This window comes from Labrus bergylta, chromosome 3, assembly GCF_963930695.1.
Source record: "Labrus bergylta chromosome 3, fLabBer1.1, whole genome shotgun sequence".
NCBI lineage: Eukaryota > Metazoa > Chordata > Actinopteri > Labriformes > Labridae > Labrus > Labrus bergylta.
Window position 1 is genome coordinate 6294410 of NC_089197.1, and position 25323 is coordinate 6319732.

Genomic DNA, 25323 nt, shown 5'->3' on the forward strand with positions numbered 1-25323 from the left:
CACATCTCTCACAATCAGCGTCCTGCGTAAACAGCAGCTTCTCTTTTTAAAAGCAGATAAAAGTTCTCAGGGGAAACGAGCACGACTTGACGTCCTACCTGTCCTGTCGAGGTTAAGGCCAGAGATGATTGGCTTCCTGCACACACTTTCCTGATGAACATGCCCTGCAGGGCCTCCACTACCTTTGGCTTGTAGACTCGATTAGTATCACCATGACCCAGTTTCCCTGCGAGACGTAACAAGGTTAAACACGACGTGTCACATTTTGGTAATATGTAACCGTGGTGACACACATTCTCACACACTTCAACCAAAAACAAGAGTTTCCTGATTCTGTAAATATGTTTTTAATTTATATATTATACTGATAAATCTCCATACCGTTGTCCCCGCCTCCGAACGACCACACAGTGCGTCCGTCCTTTGACAGAGCGATGGTATGAGAGCTCCCACACGACACCTCGCCCACATTACTGATGTCTTTGACCAGAGTAGGAATGTTTCTGCTGTTGCTGTCACCGTGACCTGCGAAACCAAAGAAAAAAGAAAAAGGTTAGAGTGTCTGCAGAGTCGAGGATGTGATGAAATCACAGAAAAAGAACACAAACGTGCACACGTTTCCCGTCTGAATGTCAGAAAGAGAACAGACCAAACGTCATCGTCTCACGTCGCCTTGTACCCAGGATCTGAAATAAACTGACCTAGACTTTGATTGGTTAAAAGATTCACCAGCCAAGAATGGTTTTACCGGCCAAAGGGTTAGGCCCAGGGTTTAAGTCTGACCTTTGGCTCACTTCCTGTATGTCGTTCTCCACTTTCTAGCTGAACAGTGTGCAGACCTTTGCATTAGTGTCATAACCATCAGACTAAAGGAAATGTATAATTTCATTTTAAAATAAAAGCAACCAAACAGGAAGTAAAAGCAAAACAAGAAAGATTTACAGCCGTCATTCTGTTAGCACACAGCGACTCATTTACCAAACAGAAAGCTCAATTTTCTCCGCGCTAAACTCTAAAAAAGGCTGAGTCCAGTTTGATCTGAAACCTGAAAAACTTGTACGGCAACATCAGAGCCCTGTAACTGTCAATCAGCCGAGGCTAATCCAATTAAAATTGCAGCTTTATACTAAAGGGGGCGTATTATGAAAAATCCACTTGTACAGTGTTTTTGAACATATATTTGGGTAACCTGAGTGTCTACTGACCCACAAAATGTGAAATAAACCCATCCAGTTCTTTGTTTGTGGTCTGCATAAGTCTTACAACACAGAGAAAAATGCTCTGTTTATAATGTGCTCTCCTTGTGATGTCACAGTGGGATTCTGGTAAAACAAAATCTCCTCCCCTCCCCTGGTAACTCCACCCATGGACTCCACCCCCAGCCTAGAGCAAAACTTTTACACAGGTCCGCCATTTTTTTCTCGCTAGCAAAGGAGTGATGTCTACGGGGAAAGCTCAGGGGGGGGCTCATTGCATTTAAAGAGACACACACACCAAAATGGAGCGTTCTGAGAGAGCTGGTTTATACAGGGTCACAAACCTCCTCTGCTGCTTGATTCATGTTATATTTTGACCACAGCACAGATGTTTCATTTAGACCACAGGGGACTGTTTGAAAAGATGCAGAAGGGGGATGATATGTCCTCTTTAAAATATCTTCGTAGACCATCAACTTACCTAATCTTCCAAAATCTCCTTCTCCCCATGTGTACAGCTCCCCGTCCTCGCTGACTGCAGCGCTGTGCCTGTATCCAGCAGACACACACACCACCACCTGACAGGAAAAAAAACAGCCACGCACATTTTTAAGGGTCGGTAGGTACACAAGCAGAACATGCATTGATTGTATTTCTTGGTTCAGAAAAGTTCACCAAATGAGGAGCGTGATACATAACTAAATGAAAGGTGTGATGTCGAGGTGAACCCCTACCTTCCCCTGCAGTGGCCCCTGGATAAGTTTAGGGTATTTCTGAGTGGAGCTGTTCCCGTGACCCAGTTTGCCATAATCACCGTCCCCCCAGCTGAACACCTCACCCTCCGTCGTGAAGGCCAGCGTGTGTCCGTCCGAGCCTTTGGACGACGACACCTTCTTGATGGCGCGGTGGGGTTCAAAGGTCAGCTTCTTCAGGGTCGATTGGTTGTTGGAGTCCCCGAGCCCGAGGCGGCCGTAGCTTCCCTTCCCGCAGGCCCGAACGGATCCGTCAGAGGAAATCACGAAAGTGCAGTACTGACCTGCTTCAATCTGCAGAGAAACGAGGGACAGGACCTTTAAGAAACGTGGCAATATGGGACTGTGATAATCGTTTTACTGTTTATGAACCACGAATGAGCGGCCTCTCATACAAAGCTGCAGGTAATCAATGTAGATAACAGAGAACAAATTATTCTCCAAGGCTGAGGGGTTTGTTGAGTAAAGAGTCAGTTATAAGGACCAGGTGTGGATGTCTCAATGCAGGTAGAGACGGCCTGCAGAATCTGCTGCTGCCACCAACACCAGAAACACAACAAATACAGTCCCTGTTTTGTGCTTCTCATCTACAGGCCCTGACACACCAAGCAGACGGCAAAGAACTAGTGGAGTCACTTAAACACACCGCAAAGACTACAGCCGACAGCCAACCACCATGTACGTTCTGCTCATGAGGAGAGGAGGTAACTCTCCATGCCAGCAGGGGGCGGTAGTCTGTTGTTATGATACGAGAAGACCGTTTTCACACCGCTGTCGCTCACCACTCGTATTATAGGTAGTCTACTAGTGGAGAATAATGTCTGATAAAAAGTAGAAAATGGCGCTGGCATTGTTGTCAGCCCTTGGTCTTTTAGTGGAAAAAGAAAAGAAGAGGCGGAGGAGACAAAATAAGGAGAAACCGCACTAATGGGTGAAAGTATGGATACTACAGCGGCATTCTCAAGGGGCTTTCCTAAACCTGTGAGGAGAGCTGGAGAGAAATTAAACCTCCCAACAGCCAATCAGAGAGATTCCACCGACCGCCAATGCTGATTCAACAAAAAAGCTGACTGGTAGTGACGGAGCCTGACACACTGCATAAACTAGGACCAACCATCTCCTTGGTGTGTCAGGGCCTTAACAAATACAGCATGTCACATTTCTTCCTGTTTCCCAGCAGAAGAACCAGAGACCCTTTCATTTTACAAACTGTGGGGTGAAAACCTTCTCCACATTAACACTCACGATGGAATAACCAAAAACAGAACAACATTATTCTGAGACTTTTCTTCAGACAGTTTCTTCACTTTTGAGGATGAATACAGAATAAAAGATTTGAGTCGACTGATGTCTGAGAAACAGACGTTTGGGGTGGCAGGAGCTCATTTATGTTGTTGCTCAGTGAGAACAAAAGGCATTCAAACGTGAGTCACGGCTCAAACAGAAGACTCATGTGGGCGCGGACACAGCGTGGCGCTAAACTGGATTAAATAGCGGTAATGGAATCAGAAATGGCTGTTCAGTACGAAGCTTCACTCCTTTATCAGCGTCTTAGAGGTCTCACGTTTCTCACACGTTGACCGATATGGGATTTTTGGGGACGATACAGATATTGATTTATGATGAAGACAAGATGGTCACTCGACTGGAAAGTAACTGAGCATGTACGTTCATCACCGCTCGACACTCTGGAGAGTGATGATGTTTGTTGTAACCATATAGCGCCCTCTGCGGTCGGGTTCTAGTTTACATTAAAACATTTCCAAACAATCGTAGTTTTCAAGTCATATCCTAATCTTTTACTGCGTCATTTAATCCCCTTGAACCCCGACTTTAAATATTAAGCATCCACAAAAACCTGTTTAAAGTTTATAACTTTTAGAAAAACTCGTATTGATTTGCAGTTTTGGTTATTACTCAGAACTGTGTGGGCGTGGCAGCTCAAATGTCAATCAAATTTCACCCCCATGTGTTGCAACCGTCCAACTCGCTGCTCAAAGCATCCTGGGATACTTAGCAGCGCTAACGGAGCTAGCAGCGCCACTCTTTAACATCTTTTCTCTCTCGTTGTGTCAAAATCGTCCATACAAAGAAAACGCTTGTCTCTGACAGGCGAGGTATCATAAATGGCATCGTCAATCATCCTGCCTAAAAGCAGAAGTTTCCTGCTGATCAGCAGACAAACAGTTCCACAGCACACACAGGAACTGTTCTGTCTTACCGTCTGTGCATCAGCGAAGCTGGCGGCTAACTTTGGCTGCAGGATCTTCTCCTGTGTTCCCTCCACCAGCTGATGGCTGCTGTTACTGCCCCACACATACACCTCACAGGTCTCTGACACCACAGGGGCCTCTCCGGTCTGGATGCTGTCCGGACTCACACACGTGCGAGAGTAGTCCGATGCCATCCGACAGACCTGGAACAAGAAACGAACACGATTATTAAAAAAGGTTACCTGCGAGTAAAGCAGTCTGCAAAAATCATCCGTGTTCATTTTTTTGTAACCAATAAACCCTGTTAAGAACTCTTGAATTCTTAGAAGTACAATCATACAAAAGGGTAGGGTTCTCTACAAGGTTTTGAATTTGGACTGCAGTACCCATTTTAAAAACTAAGGGTCAGAGTCACATGCTGCTCCTTTAAAGAGCCACATGCTGCTCCTTTAAAGAGCCACAAACAGACAGTGATGAGTGTTTAAATGTCTTACCTCTTCAAAAAGACAGAGTGCTGCCTCGTATAAAGAGCAGAGGCCATCAGAGGTGCGTGTTGGTTCTCTCCACTGGCTGCGATCTGCCGAGGAGCCCTGAAACAATCACACACACACACACACACACACACACACACACACACAGAAAATCAATGGTTTGACCATACAAGACATCACGCCGGTGTAATATTTCTGTGCTATGAGGCACATAGATGAATAGAATTTGCTATTCTTTGCAGTGATTCTTGTTTTGCATTAAGTTTTCTATTGAGGGGATAAAATCAATACTTAAGTTAACTCACCAATGAGCGTCTCATCTGCATGAGGATGTTCATGAAGCAGTCGTATCCGATGAGCCCCTCCTGGCTCTGAAGCACCTTGTTCTCCTCCATAGTGCTGACCACCGCCGAAGCAGCCAAAGCCATCTCAATCCACTCCAGCAAGTACCTCAGGGATCCCCTCTGAGAGGCCAGCCCCAGCAGCAGCTCCGAGGCCAGCCGCCGCCCTAAAATATCCGCCCCAGAGTTTGGCATGGTCACCCCCTTCAGGAAAGTGGTGACCTGGGCCAGGCAGTCCAGACCCATCGGGGGGATCTTGCTCTCGTTGGCCAGAGAGAGGGGGGGCAGGGAGCTGACCACATCGATGGCTGTGTGAATGACATCATTACACAAGTTAATGTTGCCCCCAGGACCTCCACCAGGACCAGGGGGAGGGGGCATCATCCAGCTTTGGCGCAGCAGAGCAAACAGAAGGCTTAGGCCCGTTCGGACCCCCATCTCAATGAGGGCGTCGGTGCTGGAGCGCGGCCGCTCGCTGACAGAGTGCAGGTCGGTGGAGCCCGAGTTGTTCTCCGGAGAGTGCTGCTGCTGCTTGACCTTCCCTTTGTCGTGGTATTTGTTGGACAGTGCGTAAAAGATTCTCTGGAGCACCAGCACACGTTTGCGCAGCGCCGCAGCAAAGGGAGAGTCGGAGCAGACCATCTTGGCCAGGGCCAGCTGGCTGCTGAGCAGAGCGTCCAGGTAGTGCTCCTGCTCATCGCTGGAGAGGGATTCTCGCTCAAAGTCTGGGAGCTGGGGGCCCTTCAGACACAGAACCTGCTGGGGCAGCAGCACCGCTTCTTTGTTGGCCAGCAGCTTGGAGTAGAGCACGGACACTCCCTCCCGCGTGGCTATGGACTCGCTGTCCTCTGTGATCCATGAGCTGTTCAGGTGCTCCAGCCATTTGAGCTTCACCGGGGGGATCATTAAAGCCATGGCATGTCACTCTGGAGCCATCAGTCCTGGAGACATAAAGCACACATGAGGCTAAAGCTTATTACTATTATCATCTGTGGGCCAAGAATATTATATGCAACCTTTCCCTGAAGGGACACAGTGAACTCAGTTTGAGATTGTGAATGTTTTTCAGTTCAAGAAAAAAAGCAAAGCAGATGAAGTAATCAAAGTGTATTTACTGCTTGCTGCAGAGGATAGTCGATGTTAAGCTACAGAAGAGTTTCTCTACTTACTGAAAATGTTTTATTTCCTCTACTACTAGCAGGGTTTACGCCTTTCTTTCAATTTAAATAACTTCACGGAAATCAAAATGTGATTATGAGCTAATGATATGTTCATAAAGGCCTTCCTGGAAAATCTTTTACTCTTCATGAAACAGAACCAAAAGAGACATTTTTTACGGTCCATCACCAACTCTGTAGATAGAAGTATACATGTTGCTTTCCTTGATTTCTCTTGGCATCACAAATAGTGAACAACCGTGTCATACATTAATGAATTCCTAATCTTAATCGAAATGGTTTCTGATAAAGAATGCACCCATAGAACGTCTTCCTGAGGATTTAGGCTCATAGTTTGCTCCGTCTATGTCAGTCACAGCTCACAGGGGTGGCTGAGAATTCCAGACACCAGATAGGGGGAGAACGGCTTTCATCTCTCCGCAGTGCTCTGAAGTCGCTGACCACAGAGTCTTACTGTCCCGAAGGACACAGATTCCCCTGCTGGTCTGGCCTAATGGATTCTGTTCCGCCTCAGAAAGTCTTCCTGAGGAATTAGGCTCATAGTTTGCTCCGTCCTTGTCGAGTCACAGCTCTCAGAACGGCTTAAACTTCCAGATACTAGTGCGGTGGTTTTTCATTCAAACACTCATTAGAACCTGGGTGGAGAACGTTCACGTAATCACATTTGAACTGTAACGAGCCGTTTGAATCAGCGCATCAAGCTGTCTGAAGTAGTACGCATGATCCAGCAGAGGGCGCTCTCAGCATAACCCATTGCATGCACTCTTGACCTCCGTAAATGAAGACAGTGATGCTGAGGGAGACTCTTCTCTCTGCAGACAGAAGCCCGCTGTTCTGGTGGAGAGACACAGGGTCGCTACAAACCCACAACTCTCCAAGCTGGCTCGCAAATATTTGTGAGTACTAGGAAGGTCTGTGCGCTCTGTCTGAACAGGTGATCTCGTCAGCAAGTAAAGGAGAGCTGCACTCGGTTGAGAGACTTGTGTTTCTGGCAAAAAATATTTAAAAATAACTTGGCTGGTTTTAGGCTCATTATTGCTATGGTAAACTTCAGTTATGAAAATGTGATGTGTCCGTGCAGAGGTGGGAGGGCTGGGGGTTCGAAATTGCTTGAAACATTACTCTGTCATGTTCTAAATTTGTTTGAAGTGACAGCACTACCAGATACCCCCAGCAGGGGCACCTTTCACAGTCCAAATCCCCGTTCACTGGGATAAAGGATACATTTTTAAAACCACCTTCCTATTTTTGAGTTCATGTGTTTGTATTTTACTTCATAAGACGAAAAGTTAACTTTTTTTTTTTTTTTTTTACTTTCATTTGACTTTCAGTCGTACATTCGAGGACAAACTCCAGCCGGCCTCATTGTAAACATTACACACATGTTGTTGACCTGTGGATATCAGGTCACAGAGAGTCCAAACTTTACTTTAAAGAATCAATAAGTGATGGAAACTTTACTATTAGCACTTACAAAGGAAAGCAAGATATGATAGCAGCTGTAATCTGAAGCGGGCTCTCAGAGGCTAACTGGTTCTTCTTCAGCTTATCTCGACATGACACACAGGTGGTGCATCATTAAGTATAAGGTTGTGAAATCTTTGACTGACACTCTGTTGTTCCAGAAAAGGCTCCGAGCATGCCAGGTAGGGTAAGACAAGGTTCAGATTCAAGTCCAGGTCACACAGGTGTTTGAGGATAATCTACCTGAGCAAGGCTTCCCCAGCAATAATCGTTCATCAGCGTCATCTCTTTTATTCTCAGATGTTGATCTAGAAGATGTTTCACAGGCAGAGGAGAGTGCAGCAGCTGATGAACGAGGCAGTGAGGTTTCCTGTTGTATTAGTTAACATCAAACTGACAATTGCTTCTAATGTCTCTGATGAGTGTAAATTAAGACGACACTTTAAAACGAGGCCAACAAAACTAGAGATGGACCGATTAATCGACCAGCCGATAACATTAGTATCCAGTGACTATCGTTATCGGCTAATTTTCTAATCTAGCTATCTCTACAGATTGGACATAGATCTAAGAACGCTATTGGCCGATATATCGGTATCTGATTATTTTGTCTCCCCAATATCGGTATCGGCCCCAAGAAATCCATATCGGTCGAGCCCAAAAAAATAAAAACCCTGAGAACAAAAGCCTCAAGCATGAGCGTTCTATTAAATCTGTTTCATTTTGGATGAAGTAAATAAAAACGGATCATGAAAAATTGACAACAGGGAAAATTAGTGTGCAAACACATCTTATTTTTTTCATATTACGATCCATAAAATGTCTCAAAACTAGAGCCCGATCGATAAATCGACCCGCCGATATTTGGCCGATATTAGCTTATCCAGTAACTACTGCCAGTATTACTAGATTCAATCACCAATATGTGATGCTTTTGAAACCAATCAAACAGCATTTAATTTATGTTTCACTGTATTATACTAGAAGTTCTCTTTCACCAGCAGAGGGCGCTATATGGATTTTAACAAGCTTCATCACGCTCCAGGGTATCAAGCGGTGACGCATTCTCATCACAATTTCTACCAGTCCAAAGTGTCTTCAATGTTTTTTTCGTCGCAGCAACAATTTGAAACCCCAAAACTTCTCATTTACAAACGGATAAAAGGAAGCAAATCCTAACATGTGAGGAAAAGGTCGTCAAAATGTTAAATCTGGTAACACACGAGACGATCCTCAAATCTTAGTCAATTTTAGAAACACGGAGACCACAGACATGAGGACAGTTGTTAGTACGAATTTTCATTAAATTCATTCATCTTGGTAACTTTGTGAAATGTATTATTCAAGTCTATCTACCACCTGTTATCACTCCTACTTTTGGGTGTCTGAAGCCGTAACCTTATATGGGTGAAACACCTAATTTGTAGCAGATCTTTATTTGTGTAAGAGCCAACCATATGTTGTCAACAACTGTTTGCTATGCAAATAGTGTTCTAACATGACTTAGGAAGAAAAACAAATATGGAGGACAATGGACATGGTCAGCTGAGAAGACGGTTTACATGTTTTATGTTCGCTGCCAAGTTTGTCAGCTTGACAAGTATGCAACACCGGTTTGGTGACGCTTGTCTGTCTTTTACGATCTGGAATCATAAAAATCAAACAGGTCTGATATTTTGGATTCCAGATTGGGGAGGCTCCAACTCGATCAGGAGCGGTAAAAAAAAAGAATATTGAAAACACACACTTGACAAATAATCAATTGTGACAAGCCATGAATCTGGGCCACGCCCCCTGACTCTTGGGGGGGGGGGGGATGTCTATTGATGAGCCAGGCTTCCATGACAACCCCTTTTTAATATTTTTTGTGACATTTTTGCTTTAAAAGTCAACCAAAAACAAAACGCTTTATTTGGCTATTCATTGTCTCTTCAGTCGGATAACCCTCACAGCTCTCGTTTACGGAGAATTCCCTCGTAAACTCGTACCAGCATATTTTTCTTCCTACAGGAAAGAAACCCCTTCAGGGCACAGACACCTCAAGTGAACTACTCGACTGTAAACATGAACTGAGACAACCTGCAGAAGCATGCAGGGGATCGCAGGTTTGAGTGACAAGACAATGGATCTGCCCTGCTGACAGACGGTTGACGGTTTACATGCTGTCAGTCTGTGGGTGTATCACGTGAGGTCAAACCCGGTAACGCATAATTTTGGCATGTTTTTGGAACACTACACGATGTACAGACACCTGTACAGTGACATAATTACTGGTTAGAGCACACAGAGCGTTTCGACACTTCTATACAATAAAGGTCAAAGAAGGTGACGTTGAAGCGTCTTCAACCTAACCACTGACTCTAAACAGTTTTAAGAAGGGTTTTTAATCCCTCCACTACGTCTGCAGGCCTCAGAAGATGAAGGTTAAGATCTATTCCCTGTCATGGGGGCTGAAAATGCAGATATTTTCCAAACACTGCGCCTGTATGTGAGAACAATAAGCCCCCCCATGATGTTCGAGATAACTGATGAAAAAATGCTGCAGACTTTCTTCACATAGCGATATTAAAATGTCATACGATACTTCAATACCAAAAAATAGAGCATTCGGGGGACGCCGGTGGACTAGTGGTTAGGGCGCGCCCCATGTATGGAGGCTGTGGTCTTCCAGCGAGCGGCCCGGGTTCGGGTCTGAACTGTGGCTCCTTTCCTGCATGTCGTTCCCCACTCTCTCTGTCCCCGTATTTATGACTCTCTCCACAGCCTTTGTGCTTTTTAATACTGTTGATCATTAAAACAAAGACCTGGCAGCAAATGTGGGGAAGACTAAGGAGATTGTAGTCGACCTGAAGAAGGAATAAAACATCTCCTTCCCCCGTCTGCATCAGTGGGACTGACGTGGAGATCGTCAAGTTCTACAAGTACCTGGGTGTAAAACTGGGTGACGGACTGGAGCGGTCCACCCTACCAAAAAAAAAATGGGCCTGAGCCTGGGTGGAGATACCCGGGGAGGGGAGGGGAAATTAGAAACGGAGCATTTTTCTCTGTGTTGTAAGACTTATGCAGACCACAAACAAAGGACTGGATGGGTTTATTTCACATTTTGTGGGTCAGTAGACACTCAGGTTACCCAAATATGTGTTCAAAAAACACTGTCAAAGTGGATTTTTCATAACATGTCCCCTTTAAACTCGCGAACAAACAAAAGCGAAGACAAAAAAGAAACGACTAGTCAACTCAGGATTTCCGAGCATTTAAAGGAGACCCTGAATGCAGCAGAATCAGTTAGCACCAAGCTACCTTAATATTGAACTAAATGTCAACTTAAATTCTGCTTTATTTATTTATTAAAACACATTAATAAGACAAACTTGCAGCCTTGTTTGTTGTGTCAGATATTAAACAAAAGCACCTGCCATGTTGTGTCAGATTACCCTGTGATGATAATCACCTCCAGCTAGCTTCACAAATCAGCAGAACAGCAGACAGGCTGATATTTAACATCTCCAACAACAACAGCAGCTTTAACTACTATCACTTAAACACTCACTGTTTATTTTAAGGCAGTTTCTTTGAATACAACCCCCCGCAAAAACACGGCTGTCTACTGTTTATGTTAGCTAGCAGAAGCTAACTTTCCTCTCGTCACTCAGCTCAGCTAGCAGCGCATTAAAAAAAAAACAACAACACATTAACAAAAGGTGTAACGCGTGAACCTGCAGGTGTGACAGGTGGGGAATAAATGTGCTCTTTACAGCATGCATATCCGTGCACAAGCTCAGCCCCGGTACAGTGTGGGACATTTTGCCCGGGGGGGATATGTTTGTCTTATCTGCTGTATCATAGCCGGTTAGCTCGCTAGCTGCACTTTCTAAAAAAGCTTACCGTGATCTGTCAGCGGCCTCCTCCTCTTCCTCTTCTTCTTCCTCTTCTTCTTCTTCTTCTTCTCGTTCTGCTTACAGAATAATAAACTCACTTTGCTTCATTGCTCGATGACTAGCAGTTCAGTTGATGTCTGTACGCAGTGATTGGGTTACTGTGTTAGGAGACAGAGGCATGCCTGACTCTCCATGTCTCCGCCCGCCTCTCCCCGGACCTTCACTGCGAATGACTGCTGAGACCCGGCCCCCTCTCCGAGCCCCCGGCCCCAGCCCCGCGGTGACGTCACACCGGTCTGTCTGTCAGTCAGTGTGTTATCAAATTCTGTCCTAAAGGGAATGATGGATTACAGCCCAGAAAACAGACAAAGGGATATTTTTGGGTCATAGGGCATTTTTATTTGATACGTTGTTTTCTAATCTTGCTTTTAATGTTAAACAATTTTCAATGTAAAAGAAAAAAGAGGTGCTGCCTCACTGTCAACTGTGGTTATTATACACTGTTTCCTTGCACAAGCTTGGATGCCGTGGCATTCTTCGTGCCATACTTTGTGGTTACAGCAGGCATAACTATTTTGTCTATAATGTATGGGGTGTGCCATGTGTCTGAGATGTAGATGAGACATTTAATTTGTGGCCAATGTGTGTTGTTTGTTCTGTTGTACTGTTTGAATTGTCTGTATGTGTGTTTAAAAGTTAAAAGTTGGTTTTAGAAAAGTCCTGACATATAGATTTTAAAGAGGACATATTATCCTCCTTCTTCACCTTTTCAAACAGTCCAGTCCCCCTGTGGTCTAAATGAAACATCTGGGCTGTGCTTTGGTCAAAATATAACATGAATCAAGCACCAGAGGAGGTTTGTGACCCCGTATAAACCAGCTCTCTCAGAACGTTCCGTTTTGGTGTGTGTGTCTCTTTAAATGCGGGGGTGGAGTCCATGGGTGGAGCTACCTGGGGAGGGGAGGGGATTTATATTACCAGAATCCCACTGTGACATCACAAGGAGAGCACATTTGAAAGGGAGCATTTTCTGGGCTCTAGTCACCTCTTAATATTTTTATTTTAAATTTTATTTTATTCATTTTACTTTAAATGCACTTGTCTATTGTATAGCAAATTACCTAAATGTTTGCAGAAGTCGTTAGTCAATCAAGGAAAAAGGATTGAAAAACGATGTGAAGGCTGCCATATGTGTGGTTATATGCATGTATGTAAATCTATGTCTATCTAATGTAGGTATGAAGGAAAGGGTGTGTGTATATAATACAGGTATGGATATGGATGTGTAATTGTTTGGTAAAATTACATGTTAGGATTTCATGAGAAAATGGACAAGTGTAACTGAAAAGCATCTCCTGAAGTTGTATGTTTTATATGCGTACTAAATTGAAAAATAAGTTTTAAAAAAAAGAAAGAAAGGGAGCATTTTTCTCTGTATTGTAAGACTTATGCAGACCACAAACAAAGGACTGGATGGATTTATTTCACACTTTGTGGGTTGGTAGACACTCAGGTTACCCAAATATATGTTCAAAAACACTGAAAAGGTGGATTTTTCAGAATATGTCCTCTTTAAGAGGTGAACAGACTCTGCTCTCAGTGAGTGCACATGCACTTGATTATACTGGTTATTAGCATGTGAGTGTTTACAGATATTCGTGTGTGTGTTTGAAATGGTGTTATGTTTGTGTCTTTGTGTGGATTGCATTACATCATACCGTAACGTATCCATCCTATACTTTCCTATCATGTGGTATTGTTTCCTACCGAGTCTTGATATATCGCTCATGTTGTATAATACCGTATCGTACCACATCATATCATAATGTTTCATATCTTACCGTATCCGACTATATTGCACCGTATTGTATCGCATCAGATCGTATCATACCTTACTGTATCATGTTATATTCTATACCTTCATATACCTTTTATATGGTTCTGTACAACGTCATGTCGTGTTGTATTTAATCGTATCATATTATATTGCATCGTAGTTACAATACCATAGCAGCAGGCCGTACCGAGGATCCTGCAAGACCTGAAAGCTCAGGAGCTCTCATACAAATATGTGGTTAGTAACTTCCCTGTCTGTCTCCAGGGGTCTGTGGATGCATCCAGGCGGTGCCTTCGCTGTTAAATGTCTTTTAATTATACTTAGAATATCTTCTAATTATGTTTTTTAATGATTTAAAATGTCACATTTGTATATGTGCAACAACAAACATGTCACATTAGTGTTCATTATCAGCATTAAATTAACAAATATTGCTGTTCATAATTAGTTAAGTCATTATTGTGTCGAGGTTCCTATAAATCCTTCGAGTGTGTTTCAGGATGTAAGCTAAATGGTGTTATCTTCACCGAGCAGACTCAGAGCGGCCCGACCCAGCAGCTGTTTACAGATGATATCACGCACAGACCAATGTTTACTGTTTGTCTGTTTGTCGTCAGAATGAGTCTCATTTCTATCAGCGAGGCGTGAAAAGAAAGATCCTAGAAGACATTTAGAGGAGCTTTTATCTGAAACCAGGGGCGCCGTATGCTGGAGAAAGGTTAGGATGATTTTTAAAGGGGCCACAAAAAATAGTTTATAACTCATTTTTAACCTGTCACCATAAGTGAGGATTTTAAAAGGCCAGTCAGTGTGATGTGTAGTGAGTAGAAGTGACCTGACTATATGATCAGACCTCCTAACTTTAGATTCTGCTCCTGAATGCTCTGGATTTGTTTGGACCAGAGAAAGTAGGCGGTTTTAAGGCACCCCCACACGGCCGTTCTGAACGCCCCTCGGTTTGCCAGATATGAGAGCAGTTATCAGGTCAACAGGTGTTGCAGCGATGGAAGCGGGCAAGAGAAGTGGTTCAGATAGAAGTGATTGTACCCGACCTAAAAAGCCTCTGCATGTTTCTAATAAGCTCCACGAGCAGAAACGTGCTCAAACTAGGATCAATATTGGAGATGCTTTTGAAAAATGGAGAGAGGTTAGAACACAGAAAGGTTTACAGACTGATGCAGAGCTGGATAAACACTGAAGCTTCAGAGTCCACCACATGGTGACCTGTGTGAGCAACGACTCTAGAGAGGAGGGGGGGGCGACAGCTCTCTACAATGTTTAGAATCTGGACTGCAGTACCCATTTTAAACACTAGGTGTCAGAGTTACATATTGCTCCTTTAATTGGGGCGGCAGTAGCTCAGTAGGGGCAGCAGTAGCTCAGTCTGTAGGGACTTGTGTTGGGAACCGGAGGGTCGCCGGTTAAAGTCCCGGTGCAGACCAAATATTTGTCTGGTAACTGGAGAGGTGCCAGATTGCTTCCTGAGCACTGCCAAGGTGCCCCTGGGCAAGGCACCAAACCCCCCACCCACCACCAGCCCTGGAGCGCCTGCCAGGGGCCACCCCATCACACTGACATCTCTCCATTAGTGCATGTCCATAGGATCCTGTTTGTGCATGTGTGTGTTGCATGATTATAGAGTGTAAAAACAGAATGTCCCCTTGCAGGATCAATAAAAGTAAATCTTAATCTTAAACAGTTGCTACAAGCTATCTATAAAAAGTCACACAGGTACTTCTCAAAAGCTGTTAAAAGAGATTTAAAATCAGCTGTCAAAGGCTGCATTTTCAAAAAACATAAATAATAACCTCATGATTCAGATGCTTCTACTCTTTTATATGAAGCTTTCATGGACAACATACACCAACAGAAAAGCCATTATCTTGTTGTATTTGTCTTCAACACACAGCACAACAGACTGATGTTACCAGACTGAAACATGCCGCTCAAAGCTTTACAGCACGTGGAAAAGAAGCTTTCTTTCTGCCTGATATTTAAGGGCGCATTCACACTAGGCAATCCTACGTTTGACCACCAAAGTCCAGTTCCTTTGACCAGTGTGAGACAACCGTGGGACAACTGGGCCGAGTGTGAGTGCGTCCTTAATCTTAGCATCAGATCATTCTTAAGGGTTGTACATGCAGCACCTTGTGACACGTTAACGTGTTTTAATGAACGATGAAACTAAAAGCGTTTATCTCTGCTGTCCGCTTTCAAAGTCCAGGTTGATCCCCGACAGCAGCTCTCCTCCACACGAGCGGTTCAGCAGCTCCTTCAACGCCTCGTTCACGTCGTTGTTGAAGACGGTGGAGAAGTTGCAGTTGGTGTATCCTCCTCCGCTTCCATCCAGAGGGAACGAGCCCATCACCTCCTGCACCCACTGCAGCTCGTTGTTGAGCTCCAGGCGCAGGGCGTCCAGGTGATTCTGTCGTTCCTGGTAGCGGCTGTTGACGGCGCTGAGGCTGGAGCTGAAGGCCTGCATGTCGTCCTGCAGGCTGCGCTTAAAGGCCTCCACCTTACGGAACTCATATCGGATCTGAGAGAGCTCGTGGCGCACTCCTTCGCTCTCCTCCTTGTACCACGCCTCCTTCTCGTTATAGACCGACACCATGGTGTCGATGTCCTCCTGCAGAGAGTCGTGAGCTGCTGCCAGGCTGACGAACGAGCTCTCCATCTGGTCGATGTCCTCCACCACCTGGGCGAAGCGCTCAAAGTTCACATACGTGTTGTTTGGCGGCATGCTGGAGTGCGACTTGATGGTGTACTCCCTCAGGCGCTTCGTCTTCAGCTGCCGGCGCTCCCGTTTCTTGGGCTCCAGGGTTTTAGTCTCCTCCTTGTGCTCGTTGGACTTTAAAGTTTATAAAGAAAGCGGCGTTAGAGAGTGTCGCTCAGAGAGTGAAGAGCAGGCACAGAGACAGAGCTCAGAGTGCTAATGCATGATCAGAGAGGAATACTAATCAAATATAGAAAAGAGATCATTTCAAAAGTCATCATAAATATATGCAGAGGCTTTCTTTGAGCACACTCACCTTCTTCTGCTGCAGCCGAAGTTTTTACAGTCCAATTATTTCATGTTTTTAAGTATTCAGCACATTTTTACAGCGTCACAGAGTGGAGGGAAACACTCATGAAATACTGGCTAATGTTTATCATGCACATGCACATTTCTTGGAGACACAGTGTTCTGTCACACCAACGCCCTGACAAGTGTTCTTGTCAACACTTGTCATTGTCTGGAATCAAAAAGCTGCACAAGAACGTACATTTGATTTACCGTACATTTCAGGTTAATGGCCCAAAGTTTTATTTACTTCAGCCTTTAAAATGACCCTTCCTTTATTTTGAACGGGCGTCGAAATGAGACGAGACGAGACCTTTAATTCTTTTAAAATAAAACTGGTACAGCAAAGCCGTGAAAGACGATAAAAGTAAGTGTGCACCAGGATGAATATTGTGCACAAAATGAGCAAATAACAGAGGATGAACGCAAAATCAGGAGGCCCCCCGAGGTCCTGGTAACTGTTGTCATGTGTGTACGTACACATGTATGAAACAGTATGTGTTTGGCATGTGTGGACAGTGTGCATGCACTTGTAGGAGTGTAGGAGTGTGTGTGTGTGTGTGTGTGTGTGTGTGTGTGTGTGTGTGTGTGTGTGTGTGTGTGTGTGTGTGTGTGTGTGTGTGTGTGTGTGTGTGTGTGTGTGTGTGTGTGTGTGTACGGAAACTTCAGCAGATGCTTGGTTAATTTGTAGCAGGGGTAAGCTAATGTTTAGCACATTTGTAATAACTGTTTTTAAATTCATGTTTTGTCTGTGCAGCAATTTCCCCGTATCTGAGACAAATTTCTCCCGAGGGAGAAGAATAAATAAACCTTGACCTTGATAAGCAAACTGTATTAGAAATCACTGATTTGATGTTGCCTTGTAAGACCATGTATGTAAACCAGCTGCAGAGAGAGATAGAGAGAAACCTGAAAGAGAGAGAAATCCTGTTTTTATTATTATTATTATTTTTATTTGTATTTGTTTGTTTATTTATTCATTCTTATTTTTCTTTTCATTGTTAAAATATTTAATCGCTAATTATTACTTTTCATTATTATTATTATTATTGTATTATATGCTTTGGCAATATATGCCAATAAAGCTATTTGAATTGAATTGAAATTGAGAGAGACAGCGTCCAGAAGTACTGAATGAAAAGACGTCTTCCTCACTTCCTGTATCCTGACACCAGTACGAGCTCTAACTAGCTGCTGGACACAGAAACCTCCTCGTCTTTAGACACCAAGCACAGGGACAGGTTGAAGTGTCCCTCATTACTATTCAGATATTAAATGAGTCTATGAGTCATGCCTTAATGTCACACGGTGCAGGTGAGATAACGACCTTTACCTTGATCCATGGGTGATTCAGAGCGTCTTGAATGGTTAACCTTTTCCTGTGAGAGAGATCAAACGTTGGTTAGAACACTCAGACAGAGATTCCCCTCCTCGTGTCCTGTGTCTCTCCACCTCTTACTTCTTATCCTTCTCCAGCAGCTGGCTGATGAACTTCTTGGCCAGCTCGCTGGTGTGACAGAAGAACTCGTCATCAAACTCGTAATTTATGGCAGAAATGTTCGCCAGAGTGTCCTGTTTGGTCTCCCCGAGGAACGGCGACGCCCCGCTCAGCCTGCAGACAAACGGAGGAGAAGAGTTGACCTCTGTTGACCTCTGTGTTTACAGGAAGCTGCAGGAGAAGGTGTAGTATTCGTAATTTGCAGTTCTCTGTGCAGGTTATCGTGTTGTTAATGTATCACTTGCAGGATATAGGTGATGACCCCGATGCTCCACATGTCAGCCTCCAGTCCGAGCGGCTCGTAGTTCACAATCTCTGGAGCTTAAAACACAAAAAGATGAGAGGTGTGAGCCCGAACTTCCACCAGATACGTGTGCGTCGCATGTCAGCTCCGCTCCGGTACGTGCTCCATGCTCCCTTGTCCGTCAACACCCAGTGTGTCCTTGGGCAAGACACTTAACCCCAAATTGCTCCCGCTGCTTCGGTGGCGGTGTATGAATGGCATTAGTTACTTCTGATGGATGATACTACGTAACAATCATCACTACCATCAGTGTGTGAAAGGGTGTGAATGTGTAGGTGTGACATGTGGTGTGAAAGCGCTTTGAGTAGTTGGAAGACTAGAAAAGCGCTATATAAGCTCAAGTCCATTTACCATTTACCCACAGGCTGCGTTCTCAGAGCGCAGCACGGAGCAGCACCGCCTCACAGCTGGAGTCAGGAGACCAAGGAGTTCCCGCGGTAATTACAGAATCATGCGCAACAGTGTGAGATAATCCGATGTGGTATAAAACCGCTACAACAACAAGAACAAACACACATAAGGTCATTGTTCCCGACCATCAGAACCGAGTGTTTTATTTTGAAAATAAACCCGATGTTTTAATGTTGTTTCACTGTCTGGCTTGCTGTCCTGCTCGATCTGCTCTGTGGTCAATTAATGCTGCGTGCTCCGACATCCTGCAGAAACAGAAGCCTTGTGTAGTCTGCTGCAGAGGAGACGGAGCTTAGCAGAGCCAGAAGAAGCACACACACTGAATAAAGTATAAACCTATCAGCTCAGGCGCCATGGCGGAGTGGAGACGGGCCAAACACGGATTTGGTGGAGTTTAGCAGTTAGGCAAGTGATAAGATGTTGTTGTTGTTTTTTTTGTGCTTTTTGTGCCTTTAATGGAGAGTTAGGACAGTGGATAGAGTCAGAAATCAGGGAGAGAGAGAGAGAGAGAGAGAGAGAGAGAGAGAGAGAGAGAGAGGGGAATGACATGCAGGGAAGGAGCCACAGACCGGATTCGAAACTGGGCCGCCCGCCCGGAAGACCGCAGCCTCCATACATGGCACTCCGTGGCACTAACCACTGTGCCACCAGCGCTCCCAAGATCTTGATTTTTCATCTCAAAATGTACAAGAAATGAAAAAACATATATAGGAACTGGTCTTACCTACAAACTCCGGCGTTCCAAAGATGTTTTTGAACTCGACCCCGGCTTCGATCTTGTGTGCGAGACCAAAGTCGATGAGTTTGATTCTGGGGAGCGGCACGTTTTTGTCTAACAGCATGATGTTCTCAGGCTGGAAGGAGGACACACACACAGTGAGATTTAAATGAACTCTCTAAACTTTGGACTGATGGAGGTCAGAAGGTCTGAAGGAAGCAGACCTAAGATAGATTTGTAGGTAAGAATATGTCAGTGTTTACAACAAACAGTGATCAGTAAAATGAAGCTCAGAGCTCCGTGACACACACATTCCAGAGTGTGTGCTTTGTGAGGACGCATGTACATATAAAACATCATAACAGTCCAGCACAGACAGAAGAGTGTGTTCTTAGAGTCAAAAGAGAGACAGGATTTTTGATTCTAAAGTAGAAACCCAGTTTAACTTTTAACCTTTTTACATTCCGATGCAGAGCTGGCTAAACACTGAAGCTTCAGTGTCCACCACATGGCAACCTGCATGAGCATCCACTCTAGAGAGGGGGGGGGGGGGGGGGGAGACAGCTCTCTACAATGTTTTGAATTTAGACTGCAGTACCCATTTTAAACACAAGGTGTCAGAGTTTAGTAAAACATGTTGCAGTTTGGACCTCAGATGATTCTAAATGTGAGACAAGCAAACAAACGTGTTTGAAGCTTTGGCGACCCACTGAAAACAGCTCTGCAACACAGTTTTGGGTCCCGACCCAACTGCAAATGTCTTTTTGGGCTTAGATTTATGTAGGATTTTATGCCTTTATTGTGAAGGAGGACGATGGAATAAGTCCGACACAGGGAAGAATGACATGCGATGAAGTGCAGCAAGACGGGGTTCAAGGACTGCAGCCTCTGTTTGGCCACATAACCACTATGGTGCGCGCAGGAGCAGGAATTAAGTAATTTCGGTAAATATTCATTAAAACCTTCAGAAACTCCATATGAGCTTCTCATGTCTTACAGTTCAAAGAGCTCAAACTGTGATAAATGTCGACGATACTGAGTGGAACATATGTACAAATGACGCTGAATCCTTCAGAATAAAACGGCCTGAGGATCAAACACGTGAGTCCCTTCTTCACTCACACAGATCCTGAGCTCTCCGTATGAACATGTCAGTGTCTCCTTCCTGTAAATGTAAACTTGTTGTTTTTATGACGAACCTTGAGATCGAAGTGAGCGATCTTCCTGGCGTGCAGGTAGTTCACCCCCTCCAGGATCTGTTTGATGAACTGTGTGGCCTCTTCTTCGCTCAGAGACTCTTTCTGCGCCAGGAAGTCAAACAGCTCTCCTCCAGAGACCCTGAAACACAGAGACCATCAGACCATCAGACCCTCAGACCATCAGACCTTCAGACCCTCAGACCATCAGACCTTCAGACCCTCAGACCATCAGACCATCAGACCCTCAGACCACCAAACCAGCAGACTCACAGCTCCAGGATGAGCACCACATCGGTCCGGTTCTCATAGACGTCGTGCAGCGTGACGATGTTTGGGTGCTGGATCTGATGCAGGATGTCCACCTCCCGCTCGATCTCCTCCCGCCTCACCCCTCGAGAGCTTGCCATGCTCTGACGCTTCTTGATGAACTTGGCGGCGAATTCCCGGCCCGTGCTTTTCTCTCTGCATTGTTTTACGATGGCAAACTGCCCGCTGGAACACGCAGAGAGGAAACACAGAGAGAGGTTAAAGGTCACATATTCTGCAAAATATACTTCACCATGTGTCCCTAGTCTGTCTACAAACCCCCCAATGACGAGAAAAGTCCATCCTCTCCGTCTGTCGCCTGCTCTATTTTTCAGAAAATGTGTGCTCTAACAGGCTGTTTGGAGATTTTCCCTTCATGACATCACAAAGGGCAGTAACCCCTCCCCCAGGTGGGTGACACTCCCACAGCTAGGTGTTTGTTCTGCCCTCTGAGTCTGCCTTCTCACCGTAAACAATAGGACATGGAGCGAGAAAGCCAGAGTACACCCAAGCCCTTCCAGAGAGGGGGCGTGGCCAAACACAGCTCATTTACATATTTAAAGGTACAGACACAGAAACAGCCTGTTCTGAGCAGGGCTAAAATAGAGGGGTTTATAGACATGATCAAATACAGGATCAGAGTGGATTTAGAACAAGAAACTTCACACACATGTTTTGAGGAGCTCTGAGACTTATTTAAACTGGTTGAAGAGGAGGAGGATATGTCACCTTAAATGTGAAGGACAACAGACTTTTAATGAAAAACATGAAGGTGGGTTTGTAAACAAGGTGTCCTTTATCAAAGATTTTGAAACGCTAACACGACAATGCCTTGACTGTGGTCATTATTTGTTAATAAAGAACATTCATTTTTTTAGGCCTGACGTTTCTGCAACATGTCTTGTTATATTTTCTTCATTATTTTGTGACTAAACCTTGACCCACCATAACAGATGCTTCAGGACCGCGGTCGGTCTGTGATTTAATTTGTAGCTCAAATTTTCCCTCCACGTCAGTCTATTTATAGAGCTACACACATTCTGCTGCAGAGTGAGAAGCCCGGCACTCATAGAAACACAACAACAACACAAACACTTCATATCCTTGTTGAGTCTGCCCTGGTGATGTATTTAAAATTCAAAGGTTATGATACGTCCGTGCAGCTGCTCCTGTTTCTTTCTGCTCCTCTTGTGTGTAAGCTAACACTCCACTTCCTTGTCTGCAGCCGCTCTCAGAGCACATTTAGCTGCCGCTAAAGATAGAAGAGTCTCGACATGCACAACAGTTGTCGCCACCTGACAACACGCAGCAACACAACAGGGCAACAAACACAAGCTGGTGTATTTATTGTGTTTTTTCAGGAGCATTGAGGGGAAGTCTGCAGTAAACGTGTGAAAGCTGTGTGACACATTGTGACTCCTGTTAAAGCAGGTGAATTAAAAAACTCTTCAGATGTATCAGGTGCAGGGAACATTTTCAGCGTTCAGTTAATGATTCAGTTTCATTTACAAATTATTTTTGCATGGCAGTAGCCGCTCCGTGCAGCGGCCTACAAACTCGTCTGTGCAACCTGAGCAATGCAACTTCTGTTTGGGAATCCTACAGTGACCTTTTCAGACCGCTTTTGAACGCTCATATTGATTCTGCAACGGCGTTATTGCTCTCCAAGTCTGAGAATTCACATTGTGTCTCTGTGTTTTGAAGCACGACACAGCAGGAGCTCCACACACACACACACACACACACACACACACACACACACACACCACACACCACACACCACACACACACACACACACACACACACACACACACACACACACACACACACACACACACACACACACACACACACACACACACACAGCACTACGCTCCCCTGCTGGCTCAGCTGATCCCATCTCTCCTCTGCAACGCCTCTGTTTTCCTGCAAGCTTCTCGCTGACGTTATAATAAATGTTTCAAATAATATTTACTTGACTTGTGCGGCAGCAGCTCAGTCTGTAGGGACTTGAGGGCCGACAGTTCGAGGTACCAGTTCACTTCCTGAGCACTGCCGAGGTCCCCTTGAGCAAGACATCAAACCAGAACCTTGCTGTGACCAGCAGCCCTCTGGCATCTCTCCATTAGTGCATGTCCATAGGATCCTGTTTGTGCATGTGTGTGTATTTCAACCTCTGTGTGTGTAGCATGCCTCATTAACTGAGGTAAAAATGTTACCTCTTTTTTCTTCACCGGATTAATAGAGTAAATCTTCTTCTAAAGTAGTTTTTAGTAGTTGTTCAGATGCTTTCTTGTTTGATAAACACCTTCTCTAGTGTCCTCAGACTGTTTTATGATGTTTTGAATGTTTGTTTTAATCATCTTGGATTAATTAAGTCTTTAAAATCAATTCAAAGAATCTGATACTTAATTCATGGCATACACAATACTGATAAACCAATCAGTACCAATACCATAAAGTGTCTGCATTCATCCAATCAGAGACTCTCCATGCATGTTTGTTTGTACCTTCCCAGCTCTTCACCAATTTCATAGAAGTCCTCCACTCTCTGTTGTTTGAATGAGTCCATATCTTCAGCCTAGAGGAGGAAACGTCTGCAGTATTTTCATCCCTCTGCAAAAATCAGGAGAAAAACGTCATCCTGTTTCAACAATTTAATGCACGTGACAACCCCAAGTAAACCTGCATTATGAGTTAAGGGGCGACACTTCTCCACAGACGGCTCGGCATGCAGGACACACTCTGAATTAAAGTCCAACTGTAAAAGTCTCACTTGACAAAAATGATGCGCAAATGAACATCATTAAACATGAAATATCTCACCGTTATTCACACGTCAGGTCATGATCGTGGACACCATGTTCTCCTCCTGAGTCCACCTAAGTCCTCTGCGTGTCTCCGTGTTGTGTTCAATTCACGCAGACTCTCAACACAGTCCGTGAACATGCACGAAGGTAGCGTCACACCAAACCTCATGCGGAAAACTACTAATTTAAGTGGCGTTGCTGGGAGGTGTTAAGAGGCTCTTTTGAACATTTTTGCTTACTCTATCATTAATATATAAGAAACAATGGGCCGAGCAAAGCAACTTGTTTGAGAATAATAAAAATCGTATTATTAATGTGTTTACACTGCTTCTTACACTTACAAAAAGTTTGTAAAAACCGTTCCAAAAAATATTTTTTCGTATCAATTTGTTGCCGATTTGACAATCAAAACGCAGCGAGTCAGATGATGCTTTGAAAAGTATCAAATATAGAGCACAACATCGCACAAATGTTTGTAAACGATGAATTTGCAAATATTTAAATGAGCTTTGGCGTCATGTTGTTGCTACTGCGGTGCGCGTGCCCTGTCACTTGGATAGACCATCTGTTCAGCTCGTGCATGAAACACCTGTTGTCACACTTTGAAGTCTGACAAAAAACTCTGCAGTATTTTGAAATCATTCATAGGGTGATGTGAATAATCTAAACATTTAGTCAGTGCTTTTAAATTAGTTTTAATCCTCTGATGTTGAAAGCTACGATTAGGCTATGTTTCAATCCAAGGAAGACATGGTAGTTATTTTATAGTAATTTATTTCACCTGTACATCGTCTTCCAATCAAAGGTTAGCTAGCAAATATAGTTTTTCTCTCACATTAAGCTTGTCTTTGCTAACCTAGTCGCTTTATACTTTACTCATCAGATGGCTGTTGTCAGTCTGGTTCTGATCCAGGTTTCTGTATGTTCAACATGAGTCTGGTTCTGATCCAGGTTTCTGTATGTTCCACATGAGTCTGGTTCTGATCCAGGTTTCTGTATGTTCAACATGAGTCTGGTTCTGCTTCAGGTTTCTGTCTGTTCAACATGAGTCTGGTTCTGATCCAGGTTTCTGTCTGTCCAACATGAGTCTGGTTCTGATCCAGGTTTCAGTATGTTCCACATGAGTCTGGTTCTGATCCAGGTTTCTGTATGTTCCACATGAGTCTGGTTCTGCTTCAGGTTTCTGTCTGTTCAACATGAGTCTGGTTCTGCTCCAGGTTTCTGTCTGTTCAACATGAATCTGGTTCTGATCCAGGTTTCTGTCTGTTCCACATGAGTTTGGTTCTGCTCAAGGTTTCTGTCTGTTCCACATGAGTCTGGTTCTGCTCCAGGTTTCTGCCTGTTCAACATGAGTCTGGTTCTGATCCAGGTTTCTGCCTGTTCATCATGAGTCTGGTTCTGCTCCAGGTTTCTATCTGTTCTACATGAGTCTGGTTCTGCTCCAGGTTTCTGCCTGTTCAACATGAGTCTGGTTCTGCTCCAGGTTTCTGCCTGTTCAACATGAGTCTGGTTCTGTTCCAAGTTTCTGTCTGACCAACATGAGTCTGGTTCTGCTCCAGGTTTCTGCCTGTTCAACATGACTCTGGTTCTGCTCCAGGTTTCTGCCTGTTCTACATGAGTCTGGTTCTGCTCCAGGTTTCTGTCTGTTCTACATGAGTCTGGTCC

General features: G+C 44.4%; 2 protein-coding genes across 8 annotated transcripts in view; both read right to left on the reverse strand.

Annotated features, from left to right (window-relative positions):
- The window catches only part of herc1 (HECT and RLD domain containing E3 ubiquitin protein ligase family member 1), a 61574-nt gene extending 49844 nt beyond the window's left edge, over positions 1-11730 (reverse strand). For all 5 annotated transcript variants that reach the window (XM_065952549.1, XM_065952548.1, XM_065952547.1 and 2 more), the window contains exons 1-8: positions 11521-11730; positions 4958-5934; positions 4656-4751; positions 4170-4364; positions 1931-2242; positions 1678-1774; positions 382-525; positions 99-226 (exon numbers count right to left, since the gene is read on the reverse strand). In XM_065952549.1, the coding sequence (XP_065808621.1) occupies positions 99-226; positions 382-525; positions 1678-1774; positions 1931-2242; positions 4170-4364; positions 4656-4751; positions 4958-5908 (1923 nt within the window). In that variant the 5' untranslated portion in view covers positions 5909-5934; positions 11521-11730. The remainder of the gene's footprint in view (positions 1-98; positions 227-381; positions 526-1677; positions 1775-1930; positions 2243-4169; positions 4365-4655; positions 4752-4957; positions 5935-11520) is intronic.
- A 3435-nt stretch (positions 11731-15165) lies between these two features.
- dapk2a (death-associated protein kinase 2a) lies at positions 15166-23832 on the reverse strand. Of its 3 annotated transcripts, none has more exons than XM_065952551.1 (9): positions 23675-23832; positions 23359-23464; positions 20812-21033; positions 20542-20680; positions 19349-19478; positions 18155-18230; positions 17871-18023; positions 17739-17790; positions 15166-16198 (listed from the first exon to the last, which is right to left on the reverse strand). In XM_065952551.1, exons 2-9 carry the CDS (start codon positions 23418-23420, stop codon positions 15545-15547), a joined length of 1488 nt encoding a protein of 495 aa, XP_065808623.1. In that variant the 5' UTR covers positions 23421-23464; positions 23675-23832; the 3' UTR covers positions 15166-15544. The 3 variants fall into 3 exon arrangements, with proteins under 3 accessions (XP_065808623.1, XP_020512563.1, XP_065808624.1); XM_020656907.3 differs by having other exon boundaries at positions 17745-17790; positions 23675-23831; XM_065952552.1 differs by having other exon boundaries at positions 23359-23429; positions 23675-23752.
- Positions 23833-25323: the final 1491 nt, after the last annotated feature.